Here is a 14,584-nt window from a genome sequence, read left to right as displayed (position 1 = left end):
TGGACAAAGTAGAGAGAATATAGAACTCAGACTGACTATAACATGAAAAGCATTTATGAGAAAGAGGAATTTGTAAACATTTAATATATATTAAGTGTTACAAAGTCTTTTCTGAAGCTTTTTTGTATGGAATCTAATCTTGTACAGAAGTGAAACTTCAGACAAGAAGAGAATAGAAGCTTTTGAAATGTGGCGTTACAAAAGAATGTTGAAGGTTAGATGTAACTAATGCGGAGGTATTGAATCAAACTGGGGAAAAAAACAAATTTATGGCATAACTTGATAAGTGAATGGCTGATAGGACATCTTGTGGCATGAAAAAATTGAGATGGAGAGGCTGGCATGGAGAGCTGCTTCAAACTAGCCTTTGAACTGTAAACCATAACAATACACTGGTTTTACACTGAACCAGCCACTTACTGATGTGTTCATTTATTTCAAATATCCTTTTAACACCCGCATAAAACACACACTTCAACTGCATATTCAGATAATCAAATTAATCTAAATAACCACAAGTCTACGGAAGAACAGCAATGTAATTAAGACAATACTGGAGCACATAAATATCAGCATTTCTGCATGTATGACATAGTAGGCATATGTACTGTCTAGCATCCACTAAAATTAGAACTTAGTCATGCATTATATAGTAACAAATAGAGCTGCAGGCAAGCAGAAATTGCAATGCACTGCAAAACCCCACAATGAGACCGAGTGAAACCTCAGTTGGGGGACCAAAATAAACATTGACTTTTACAATCATCCTACAGTATTTAGCAAATACCATGGAAAACTAAATCTGAATGGCCAGAGGGGATTTGAAGCACAGTCCTCTCAAATTAGTGTCCAGTGTCTAACTACAGTGCCATTTGGCTGGTTTAACAGCAAGAGGTGCCATCTGCAGGTTGCTTCATGTAGTGTGTCAATCTAATTACATCTGAAGAAAAATCAAACTAAGGGGATGATCATTTATTCAGACAAGTCAATATTGCATCATCTTTTATTTATTTCATAAATTTGTTTTGCCGTTCCCCGTGGACGTCGTGGACATTTGAATAGCAGGAAAAATGGAAGAGTCAGTTTAAATCAAACAATGGAAAATCTAGGGTGGAATGTAACAATATTATAAAAAGGATAGTTGCTACTCATCATATGCCGAATTGGAGACAGGCATTAAAAAAAAAAGACTGTTGGAAAGCGAGCTGTCGGCCAATAAGGCCTTCATAAAAAATAAACACACACACACACACACACACACACACACACACACACACACACACACACACACGACCACAGTCTCTGGCAGCTGAAGCCAGAAGGACCAGTTCAATTTGATGAGCTACACAATATTGCATTTGAAATTATTGTGAAGGAAAGCAAAGTGGGTGTTTTATTTATTTTCTGCATCATGCTCTTTGATTATAATGGGGAACAAAAAATGTGTATGATGTGTTATTCAAATATAAGTACAGTGGAGAAACAAAATAATTAGGTTTATAATTACAAAAATCAAATCTCAATGCATTAATGAGTGATCCAGCGCAATACATTATTATACGTCACAAAAGTTTCATAAAAATGGACAGAAATCAGCAGCACAAGCCTAGTTCTGTCCATCAGATAACCATGAACAGTATTAACCACAACACATATTTATAACACGAAACATAATTCAGATAATGTACAGGTGTAGACATAAAATTGTTTTGTTATGCAAAAACAGATTGTCAAAAAATAAACAAATCAAAGGCCAAAGTCACTTTTTAATTTATTTGCTTGTAATTTAAAGTGAGCTAGCAAAAATGTCAAACTTCAAACACAACTTTATGACCAGCAAATTTCACTGTCACAGAAATAAAATTACATCTGACGTAACTTAATCGGCTCCTATAAAAAAAATTCACCTCATCAACTCTCAACCACAGGTACGATATCATTAAATTCCAACATACTGAATACCTAATCAAAAATTTATTTCCTTAACAGAATCAGTAACACAGTTATCAAGCCACAATAGTAATAGCTTTGAAAGACATAAGTAACACCAGCAAAAATACAACTAGGTTGCATACAATTAACAAAAGCTTTTAATTCTGTAGTTTAATCAAAGTAGTCTTCTATGTCAATGTCAGGATTAAGAAGATCCTCCCCATACACACTGACATCTAGCTGATTAAGTATTAAATTTTCACACATCTCTTCCAAGTCAGTTTCACCAATCAAGACTGCACCGTGTACCTTACCATCTTTTATTACCAACTTTATGTACTCATTTCCTTTCGTTACTCTTACCAAAAGTTCATAATCACTGTTCAGTTTCTGACCATTGAAAAGACCCAACAGAATCACTTTATAGCCAAAGAATTTTGTCACATGAGAAAATAGTTCAAAACAAAAATCTTGCATAATTTCCTCATTTGTTATTGATGCTGCCATACATTTTCCAGCATAAGATCCCATTTGCCTAGCCTGTGTCCAGAGCCGCATCTGAAACCAGTGAAATGCATGGGGCCATGATGCTGTACAAACGTCTCCAGCAGCAAAAATATCAGGAACAGATGTTTCCATTTTCCAATCAACCTTTAAGCCACCGTCAGAAGCAAAGTCTATGTCTTTCAAATCTTTCACAAAAGAGGTATTTGGGATCACACCAGTCGCAGATACAATGAAGTCACAGCCATAGATAATTCCATTTGTCAGTTCAGCAAAGACTGGCCAATCACTTTCCTCTGAATTGTACTTCAAATGGTACTCATCTGCTGTAAGAATTTGCTTTATTTCACAATTGTACTCTACAGTAACTTTTGAGTTCTCCAGCTGGCTTCCTGATATGTTGAAATTTAAATGCCAGTCTGGACCTAAAGCTGCACCCCTTTCATCAGTTAGTTTCATTTTTGACAACGTGTACTTCATCCTCTTCACTACTGACTTTTCTTGATTATTTTCGCCCTTTTTGTTTATCTCTTCTTGAAAGAATGCAGCAGCTCCCGGGTCAATAAATGGAGCTGATATATGATTGTCTCTTATGACCCAAATTTTTTCTAGACCTTTTATTTCATGTACGATTTCAGTTGCAATGCCACCATTTCCTACAACTAAAATTCGTCTTGAATTTTTTACACGTTTTTCAAACTGTTCAACTGATTCTGTGTCCCTGATACCAATCACATAAGGATTATTTTTATCTATTAGTTTTGGATATCCCCCAGAACAGATGCAAAGCTTCTTGTATTCTACAGTGCGTCCTTGCTTGGTGTGAACTCTGTGGGATTCAGCATCAACATCTACAACTATGTCTTCAATCACAGAGATAGAAGGGTATGTTTCTATGAGTGTGTGTACATCCCTTTCTTCAACTTCAAATTCTGTTAAAGTTTTGGTGAGTGCAGTTACATTTGTTGCTGCTTTAATCACAGGAGATGCAGTTATTAATAAGCACTTTTCTCCAGGAGAGTAAAAGGACAAGCTTTCTGCACATGAAACACCTGCTATTCCACCTCCAACTATCACATATGTTGGTTCCTCCATATCTTCCAGTTTTACCTTAAATTTTACAATTCAGAGCAATTAAATCTTCAAAGATGGGCTCAGACTGCATCAAGACTTGAAGTAACGAGAGTAATCATAGGTCCGTAGAGGTACATCAAATACTAAAAGCCCATAGTCTCTAGCTTTCTCAACTGCAACCAAGAGTTCAGCGTGGCGCTTTTGACACAAACCAGTTTTCCTGTAATGAGACAGTCTATAAGAACCAGGGAAAAATACACAATCTGTAGCATACAAATGAATCATTTCAGTACAATTACCTTCTCTTTTCATTTCACACTGACTGAATTAAATAATATGAAGAATCTTCAAACATACATACATTGTAATTTTGACAATAATACAAATTATTTTTACATGCTAATTAGAATAATTCTGTAACTCCACTACAAGACAAATTTCTGTTACAGTCTACTTACAGGAGTGTACTACTATACATACTTATTTTCTCATCTCTACTTGTCATTCTTTCCATAATACTACGCATGAAAGTACTTCCTCATGCCCACATGATACCCTTGTGTAATACCCCTCTCCCCTGGAAGGAGATGACCAAAAAGCAATGTGTGGCTGTTGCTCTTTTTTAAAAAAAATCATGTTTATTCTACATCTTCAGTACTTATAGGCTATATAGACAAATCCTTGCTATTGTACTCAAATGCAGTTCAACCTACTTTTACACACTACTTTGACAGCAGTCTTTAGGATTTGTGGCCTCATTTGACATTCATCAGCTTTTAAAAGTCTGGGACAGAGAGAGACAAATGTGGGGAAAGGTTATGCCTACAATTTTACACTGAGCAAGTCTTTAACTATGCCAGCTCACAGTTTTATTAATATCCACCAACTTAAAACAGAATGACTTGCATGGGAAGGTTCAATATGCCTAACAATGGAAAATCCAGATTGGAATATTGACAGTATAGGAAAAGATAGATTGCTACTTACCATAAAGATAACATTAAGTTGCAGACAGGCACAATTAAAATACATTTACACATAAGCGTTTGGCCACAGCTTTTGTCAGAAAAAGAAACACACTCTATTCATTCACACAAGCAAGCACACCACATGCACACATGACCACCAACTCTGGCAGCTTGGACCAGAATGCAACTATCATGTGGAACGGAAAGAGCAATCTGGAGAGGGCGGGGAAAAAGGAAGGGATAGCAGCGTACAGGTGAGGTGGGGGTTGGGAGAGGAGTGCACAGAGGGCACCCATTTCAGTAGATTTTTCACACATAGATGTTTCAAAATGGCTCTGAGCACTATGGGACTCAACATCTTAGGTCATAAGTCCCCTAGAACTTAGAACTACTTAAACCTAACTAACCTAAGGACATCACACACACCCATGCCCGAGGCAGGATTCGAACCTGCGACCGTAGCAGTCCCGCGGTTCCGGACTGCAGCGCCAGAACCGCTAGACCACCGTGGTCGGCACACATAGATGTTTGATGTGAATTAGGGAAGAGTGGTTACGGGGGCCAAAAATAACAAATATTAGTGTCAAGTTCACTGTCACCAGAGGTGGTTAGGCAGAATAGTTATCATTATCTTTGACATTTTCCAGCCGCTGGCTAGGTCTGGTTGGAAAATAAGCCTCTCCATTGTCTTGTCTTCTGTCTTGCCACCATCTCTCCATCTTCGCTTTGGTCTTATGGACACATTCCTCCAATTCCTTTCAGTCATCTGTCTCTTGGTCTTCCTCTTGGTCTCCTCCCTTCCAGTTTCATCTCATGTATCCTCCTGGGTATCCTCTTCTCCTCCATTCACTCAACATGCCCATACCATCTCAGCCTTGGTTTCTCAATCACCTCCTGTAATGGTTCCACCTTCATGAACTCTCCAATCCTCCCATTTCTTAACCTGTCTATCTTTGCCACTCCAATACTGTTCCTCAAGAATTTCGTCTCACTAGCTTGTACTTTGCTTTTCTCTCTTCCTTTCGTAACCCAGGTATCTCGTGCACATGTCAGGATTGGGACACAGTATGACTGGTATATAACCTTTTTACTCAACATGGTAGAGAAGAAGTATGAAAATGGTTCGATGAAGCCCCTGCCAGGCACTTAAGTGTGAATTGCAAAGTAACCACGTAGATGTAGATATGGGTACATACTTGCTCCATACCAGACTTCTGACACTTCCGAAATGCTTCTGCTTTCCTCCCCCACTTGTTTATTTCTCTGTCATATTTCCATCTTCTTGTATCAGGCTTCCTAGGTACTTTAAACTCTCCTCAATCGTTCCCCACCAATTGTTATTCCAGTTGTTCCTCTCTCCTTCATTCTTGTTGTAATAATCATCTAACTCTTACTTATACTAATTTTCATCCCATATTCTTGTACTGTTCATTCCTGTACATCCTCCTCCTCATTCCACTAATCATCAGCTCATCTGCAAACAACATAGCTTTCATATTTCCTTCACCAATTACTTGTGCTACTGTACTCGTTATATCATCCGCCACTACAACGAAGAATAATGGTGAAAGTGCACTTCCCGTTTCAAGCCATTCTTCTGTTCAATCCAAGTTGATCTCTCTCCTCCCACTTTCACACAGCTGACACCTCCATGGTACATTTCCTTATCCTCCAAATAATCTGTTTTGCTACTCCTCTGCTCTCCATGACTTTCCACACTTAGCTTCTACGTACGCAGAATGGTAACAGTCTTAATTACAACTGACCAACAGGGGTGGGATAGGGTGTTGTGTAAAAAGTAAGTGGTGCAGAATGCATGGAGCAGTTAACTTGGTACATATGGTGCTTACAACGTGGAGAGAGAGGGGAGGGGGGGGGGGGGGGGGGGGAAACAACGCGACTCGCATGGGGGTAAGACGTGCCTAGAACCCACAAATGCAGAGATGGAAGTTTGTGACATCGCAAATTACAAAAATGATGTATTAGTGTCACATCCAAAGGCCTATGTGATCACTGGCTGTTTGGTGACAGTTCTGGTGACATTTCTGTCATCGCTATTGATGGGGTATGAGTGGGAATAGGGAGTCCTGAAAATAAGTAACTGAGTAACATCAGGTAATTAGTGTATAGTGAAGCAAAATCCCCTTTCTTTGATACTGTAACACTGAAAATTAGCATACTTACTTTCAACTGGAGTTCTTAATATTGTAGCACCTCATATCCTTTATGCCTTCCGTTTCATGTACGAATTAAGTTTCTTAGAATTTTTAATGAAATGGTAAGTACTAATTCCACAATTAATATCCGTCTGAGCTAACATTAGCCATAGATAACACAGTGTGCATATCACTGCCTACCTTTTTTTGTTTTTCCCCTTTCTGTAGAGGAAGACGAAAGCTATAAATGATTAGTCTCTAGTGATCTGTCTTATTTAACAGTGTGTAGCGAGTGAGTGTGCAACGAGAATACTAATCTGCCACTAGGAAAAGCATATGAATTTTTTTTGTGGTAAGTTCCTATGGAACCAAACTGCTAACATCATTGGTCCCTAGACTTACTACGCACTACTTAGTCTAACTTGCACTACAGACAACACACACTTCCATGCCTAAGGGAGGACTCTGCACCTCCAATGGGGGTGGAGCCATGCGAACTGAGGCAAGGCACCTCAGACCATGCGGTGAAAAGCATATGAAAATTAACACAGGACACTGTTGTAATAATCTATATAAGGAGCATTTCTAATGGCTATAATAAGATAAGTTTTACATTCAGCATACTCACATATGTGAGGCTAATGAAAAATAATAAATGTGGAGGTATATTTAATAACTTATTATCATGATTAAAGCACATTTTTCAAACATAGCATACCACTTTGCAGTCAAATAATTTTTATAAGACTTTCTGCACAACAAAGTCCACAATTAAATGTTACTAAGGAGAATTGAAATTTAAAATATGTATGTGACTATTTAAAATATGTAGTTATTATTTTACATGGAATGTAAGACTAGCATTTAATTCACATGGTATCAGTTTATACTGATCCACCAATCTTGCTTTATTAAACCTCCAGATAATGATAAACAATACTTACATGAAACTTAATATTTCACCATTGTGTGGTGAAATGAATTGCTTTAGCAGGTTAATATTTTTGTGATGTAACACCAAATATTCATCTCTGCAAATTGGACAAGGGTTTCCAGTTGAAATTACACCTTGCCTCTGGAAAAAAAAGGGGGCAAAAAGCTTTGATAAAGGAATAAATTAATGAACATGTACTGGAACTATCAAAGAATATTAAAAATTACAAAAATTCATAAAAATAATGGTCAACCTTGACGCAGAATTCTTGAACATTTTCTGAGTTCGAATATCATAAATTACATTGAGCCCGAAAAGCTTTAATGTCAACAAATTAGCGTAGTTTTAGAAAGCATTGAACTCAGCTTGCCCTTTTCTCACATTATACACTGTGGAGTATGGATGAAGGGCAACTGGCACATTCCATATTCTAGATTTCTAAAAAGCATTTGATATGGTCTCCCACTGCGGACTGTTTACAAAAGTAGAAGCATGTCAAATAGGTTCCCATATATGAGTGTGGCTCAAAGACTCCTTAAGTAATAGAACCCAGTCAATTATCCTCGATGGTGAGTTCATCAGAGACAAGGGTATCATCAGGAATGTCCCTGGGAAGTGTGAAAGGACTACTATTATTTTCTATATACATGAATGATATGGTGCACACGGTACGCAGCTACCTACAGTGGTTTGCCGAGATGAGGTGTATGAGGAGGAGTCAAAGCAGAGTGACTGTAGAAGGATACAAGATGACTTAGATAAAATTTCTAGTCTATTTAATGAATTACAGCTAGCTCTAAATGAAGGAAAATGAAAGTTAATGCAGATCAGTAAGAAAAACAAGCCTGTAATGTTTCCATACAGCATTAGCAGTGTCCCACTTCACAGTCATGTCAATTAAATATCTGGGCATAATGTTGCAAAGTGATAGGAAATGAAACGAGGATGTCAGGATTGTAGTAGGGGAGGCGAATGGTTGACTTCAGTTTATTTGGAGATTTTGGGATAGTGTGGTTCACCTGTAAAGAGAGAAATTTTGGCAGCTAATGCGACCTGTTCTCGAGTACTACTTGAGTGTTTCGGATCTGCATCAGGTCAGATTAAAAGAAGACATCTAAGCAATTCAGAGGCAGACTGCTAGATTTGTTACCGGTGTAAGCTCATAGGCCCATTTTTCATAGATGGAACACTGAATGCACACAAGTATTGCAGACTTAACAGACCACCTTCCACAGATACTAGATGATGTTCCTCTGCAGATCGGGATGAGCTTGTGATACCAACATGACGGCTGTCCAGCTCACAGTGCACGAAATATTCCAGTATGTCTTCACAAATTGTTTCCAAATTGCTGAAATGGATGCAGAGGACCTGTACCTTGCCTAGATTTGATGTCTGTAGATGTTTTTCTGTGGGGAAAGCTAAAGACACTGTCTGCAAGGACATTCCAACTAGCTCGTACATCTCCGCTGAAATGCTAGCGTATGTACAGTAGTAATTCCATATCATACTGGAGGCATGTTGCAGTCACCAATAGTCATTTTGAACCCAACCTGTGATGGTCAACTGTCTCATTACTGGTTAGAATCCATATGACTAGTGTATGACTTGTGTTGTTCTTCAGTGTGTGCTATCACAGGTATTGTACAAGTGTCAGTGTGGGAACTTTTCGAAAGAGGATATCTGGTAAAGGGCTCACAATAGAATTCTATGACAACCATCACTGACATTCTAATTTACCCTACTTCTAGTTTGTTCATGTCAATAGGCACTGTTCCATTTAAAAACATGTATGTTTGCACAAAAAATACACTTTCTAAGTATTATTACAATCTGTATATTGGGTAACAATACAAGCCCCTGATTACCAATCCATTCTGTGAAAAACAGCATGTAATAGCACTTTCCATTTCCATTATATATGCAGGGTAAGTTTTACACGATTCACCTTACCAAACAGGAAAGCGCTGGTAGATAGATTTTTTATTGTGTCTATCTACCAGCTCTTTCCCATTTGGTAAGTCACAGAATCTTTGTTTTGGTCATCAGCCGGTTTGTTGACCACAGGCAACTACAATGTGACAGATCAATATTTTGTGCCTCACTACAGCAGTTTAATGTTCAAATGACATCACTATGGTGCACGCCAATTTGGTGGGCAACTTCCTGTACTGGCAACCCTTCTTGCCCTAAAGTGAAAACTATGCTTAAAATGACTGATGGATGTTGACAGACTTACAAGCTGCACTGTTCCATTTGTGATTAGAGATACAGTGTGTTCCACTGAACTGCACTGAGAATGCAGGAATACTGTTACTTGTATTATACAGGTGGCTGTACAAAGCAATTTTCTATGATCAGAGGAGTGTTATAAAGTGGTTCTGACTAAAAACCTAACCATGTAAATCAACTAATCGATGCAAAACTTTCTGATCTCTTTATTAAAGATACTGAAGGAACCTCAAACATAGCAAGACTTGTTAAAAAGAATCATTAAAATGTAATATCTTTAATTGAAGTAGACACACCATGATGCATACATTCTGATCAAGAGGTAGAAGATATCTATGAAGAGTTGCATTAAATGATAAATAACACGAGTATTACTAAAGATGATGAAGGAAGTAATTCTTAGCTGTCACTTTTGTCTCATGATTACAGCTTACGTACAGATGAATAGTTAATCAAATCATACAAAAATTTGTTTTTAGGTGAACATTTCAAGACTTAAAAATCTACCGAACTAAACAAGCAGCATTTGGAAGATTTTTAATGCAACCATATAAAATGACAAGCTGTGGTTGCATGAAATTGCTATGGCATTTAAATCATATGATGAGCTCAGCTCACAAATGCATGCTTCACTATATGAATGCATGCAGTTCATTTTCTAGCTAATAGATGTCCCTTAAAAGTATTCTAAAATGAAGTACAGGGCCAATGTATGTTGTGGTAGCTGGTCTTAGTAAACAACCAACATGGTACTTCATGGTGATCATGAGAGTTTCAAGCAACTGCCAGAGAGAGCACAATTCCCAGAGTACTGTGTTCGCAGGTGACCATGAACAAGTATCACCATTACGACACTTCAGGCATAATGAAGTGCTCATTTCCCAATGCACATGCCTCCCACTGAGAAGAAAAAGAGTGCCACAAAAAGGTGTGTTATGTGCTACTCAAGAGGAAGAAGTAGTTAAAGTGCGTGGCATTGCAAAAAGTGTGGTGGTGGTGCTATACATTAGAACATTACATATCAGCTAGTACAAACAATCATACTAGCTGAAATACAGGGTGTGCCAAAAAGAATAATCCAATTAAAAAAAAGTCATAACTATTATGTTATTTACGATATGTGCGTGAACAATGTACCACTGGAAAGAGCAAACACTCAAGGTTTTCATGGTTCCTGCTACACAGCAGCAGTGTGCGCCCACTTCACTTCTATTAAAAATGGTGTTGGGACAACAGAAAGCATTTCATGTTTTACGTTTTTTGCAGTGCGAGTCAGTAATACGATTTTGCCTGACTTTTGTACTAGGTTAGCATTAGACAATGGCATGGAAAATTCTGAGAAACAGGTTTGGTTTAAAGGCAAATTGCCGGGCCACCCCTGAGTGACATATACGTCGAACGCATCTGCCATAGTTTCACAAGCAGACCACAGAAATCTGTTCACCGTGAAGCTCAACATGCCCCCGATGTCTGTCTGGCCTGTGTTGCGTCGACGTTCACACATGAAACCTTAAAAACTCAGCTACTGCAAGCTCTCCGTGGAGGTGACAAACAATAACGTGTGAAGTACTGTAATTTCGTTCTTGGCAAGATGGAGGATGACGGTTTTCTTCCACACTTAGTGTTTAGTGATGAGGCAACATTCCATTTAAATGGAAACATGAACCATCATAATGAGATAAAATGGGATACATAACAACCACTTGACGATGTACAACATGAGATGGACTCTCCAAAATTTAATGTGTTTTATTTAGTTTCACGGGAAAAGGTATACAAGTTGCACTGGGCCAAGTGATTCAGCCTTATATTACCGGCCTGCAAGGTCAGCAGACCTGAGTGCATGTGATTATTTCTTGTGGGGGTTTATAAAAGATTGTTTATGTGCCTCCATTACCAACAACAACGAATTAACTGAGACATCGTATAACAGCAGCTGTGGAAGCTGTAACTCAAGACATGCTTGCTGCAGTGTGGAAATAATTTGAATACCACATTAACATATGCCATGCATCTTGAGGGGGGCATATTGTACAAGTATGAGAAAGAATGAAAAAAACTTTTTGATCTTCCCGTTCATCAAAAAACAAAATTCATTGTAGATGTTTATTAGTTTCAGAAATATATACATGCCAAATCTGATTTTTTTTCACACACTGTATATTAAACCTGATTTCACAGCAAACATTAGGGAATTTAAATATGATGTTATTTACTACAAAACACAGCAGACAAAAAGTAAGGTATAAACTCATATGTATTTGGGCACAAGAACATCAGTCTTCCTGAAGAAGTGTGCACACAACTTTCAGTAATTACAGTAATATTATCCAAAAATCTCTTCTAAACACTTGAGAAATGAAACAAACAAACATCATTATCATTATTACAATCAACATAGCAAATGAGTCGCTACACCAGATGATGTATTTTATCACTAATCTGACACTTCAAGAGTCTAAGGCTGCTGGATTTATCGGCAGATAATCTGCGCAAATTCCACTGAAATGGTTGTTGTGGTTGGCATATGGATTTATATCAATGCCTTGGTTTTCAAGTGCCCATTAATCTTTTGGCACTACTCCCAGCACACCGAAAATAACTGGGATCACATTCACTGGTTTATACCAGTTGCTGCAGCTCTATGTTTCAGTTATCATTTCTCGTAAGTTTTTCCACCTGTTTCTTGTCGACTCTGCTACCACCTGGAATGGAAATGTGAATGATCCCCACTTCCTTTTCATCCAAAACTATGATGTCTGGTGTACTGTATTCCAACATTCGATCTGTCTAGAGTCTGAAGTTGCACAGTAATTTGTCATTTTCATTTCCAACAACTATATCTGGCTTGTGATTCCACCAGTTCTTTGCGACTGCCATATGGTATGTTTGGCAGAAGGTCCAGTGGATAATTTGTACACCTGTTTTAATTAGTCTCAGCAATCATTTTGCAACAGATCAATATATAGTTAATTGTTTCTTCAGCTTCACTGTAGGGTCTGCACTTCATGGTTTGCTTTCTTTATTCTGGCTTTAATAGCATTAGTTCTGATGGTTTGTTCCTGTGCAACAAATATCGGCCCTTCAGTTACCTTCTTTAGGGTTCCATTGGTCAGCCAAGCTCAGGTCTTTTCTTTATCTATTTTGCCTTCAATCTTATCCAAAAACTGCCCATACATTGCTATATTGTGCATGCAGTCAGTTGGGCATAGGATTGCAGCTTTCTGGTAGAGATTTCTTGGTTTGGTAATGAAGGTTACTACTTGCCAAAGACTAAATAATTAATCAGTGGCAGCCATCATTTGAGAATCACAAGAGAGCAATGTGTGAGGGCAAATGGAAAATTTATCTAATTGGCATAAAGACAGCACTGATATCAAACACATTTTGTTTCTGTTATGTTGCTAAGTAATCATTCTCCACCAATTACAGACTGAATGGAATCTACAGTAAGAAATACATTTCTATCATATGAACACCACCATTCTCCAGGGGACTGATGACCTTCGCTGTTTAGTCCCCCTTAAACATCCCAACAACAACAACCATTCTCCAGCGAATCCAAAGAAAGATCAAATCTAGGACAGATACTAAAATTCACTGAATGATTTTTGCTCTAGTTCATTTCTTTTGTATTTAGGGAGCACCCAATGACATTAAACTGAACACAATTTCAGCAATTATTATATATCAGTACTTCTCATCTTTTCATAATGAAAGGGAACATGAAACGAGTTTTTTATTAGTGGCACCATTCAAATAAACACACATACAATACTGTGTTCACCCATAATCGCAGGACACAGAACAGTATTCTACTTTAGGGATATCCACTGGAAACCAGGAAAACAACAAACACAAATATGTCTTTGTCTTCCCCCCCTCTTTTATGACAAGCAAATCATATATAAATGAATGGTTTTATCTCTGCTTGGTCTTTGCGTTACAGATCACAACTTATTCAAGCTACACAAAGTATGATTTGATGAACAACCACAACTGAGGATGATGACAAGACTGACAATTTTGCTTCAGTTGTAAATGATATTTTGTTATCACATTAACTGTCATTTACAACTGTAGCAAAATTATCTGACTCAAGCTACATAAAAAGAATTTTTTTGTTCTCTTTAACCTTAAGCTCACTACTTTGAAAACAACAGAGACTTTTTGGTTGTTGATATTTATTCTACCTCTCAAATTAATCATGAAAATTAGTCAAATTTTATGATTTCTTTAAAATATGTCACTTGGAATACATTTATTATTCTGTCACTTTTTCCTTTTCTTTTATGACAATATTTTCATTAATACAGAACTTTATTAAGAACGGTGTAAACAGTTAATATTCTGCTTCAATGTTACTGGTATCTGTGACTGGCTTGGGCTAATACACCTTTCTTACATGTTTTTCAAGAAAATTGGGTCCATATTCAACTAATGTAAACTAGATTCCATTTTCTTTCACGAGTTTGACAATTTAGCAGTACTCAAGAATACTTGTGAAGGTATTCAGATAAATGGAATAGCTTAAATATGTACAGGACACAAATGAAAATGAGATATGCATGTGTCATACAAAAATGTAGCTGAAACATCAAGTTTGTCTTGTTTTCACTCCACCCACACCTTTCCAACATCGGCAAAAGTGAAATTCTATGGGAATGGATGACTTACGCCTAAGTTCAGCTCCATAGGTGCAATAATCAAATTATTGGCAGCTGTTAGACGGAAAGGCAGATCTGCACTGATTAATGCTACTGTGATGACTGTAACAGTGAAAT

At 37.6% G+C, this 14,584-nt stretch overlaps 2 protein-coding genes across 2 annotated transcripts in view; both read right to left on the bottom strand.

Moving 5' to 3' along the window:
- Window positions 1-1,751: 1,751 nt before the first annotated feature.
- Window positions 1,752-3,531, bottom strand: LOC126190858 (pyridine nucleotide-disulfide oxidoreductase domain-containing protein 1). Its single transcript, XM_049931452.1, has one exon. It carries the CDS (start codon window positions 3,529-3,531, stop codon window positions 2,104-2,106), a length of 1,428 nt encoding a protein of 475 aa, XP_049787409.1. The 3' UTR covers window positions 1,752-2,103.
- A 61-nt stretch (window positions 3,532-3,592) lies between these two features.
- Window positions 3,593-14,584, bottom strand: part of LOC126190859 (28S ribosomal protein S18b, mitochondrial) — a 48,505-nt gene continuing 37,513 nt past the window's right edge. Inside the window, exons 4-5 of the mRNA XM_049931453.1 lie at window positions 7,579-7,709; window positions 3,593-3,730 (exon numbers count right to left, since the gene is read on the bottom strand). Coding sequence (XP_049787410.1) covers window positions 3,601-3,730; window positions 7,579-7,709 — 261 coding nt within the window. The 3' untranslated portion in view covers window positions 3,593-3,600. The remainder of the gene's footprint in view (window positions 3,731-7,578; window positions 7,710-14,584) is intronic.

The sequence above is a fragment of the Schistocerca cancellata genome, chromosome 6 (assembly GCF_023864275.1).
Source record: "Schistocerca cancellata isolate TAMUIC-IGC-003103 chromosome 6, iqSchCanc2.1, whole genome shotgun sequence".
NCBI lineage: Eukaryota > Metazoa > Arthropoda > Insecta > Orthoptera > Acrididae > Schistocerca > Schistocerca cancellata.
This window is presented reverse-complemented; position numbering and strand designations above follow the sequence as displayed.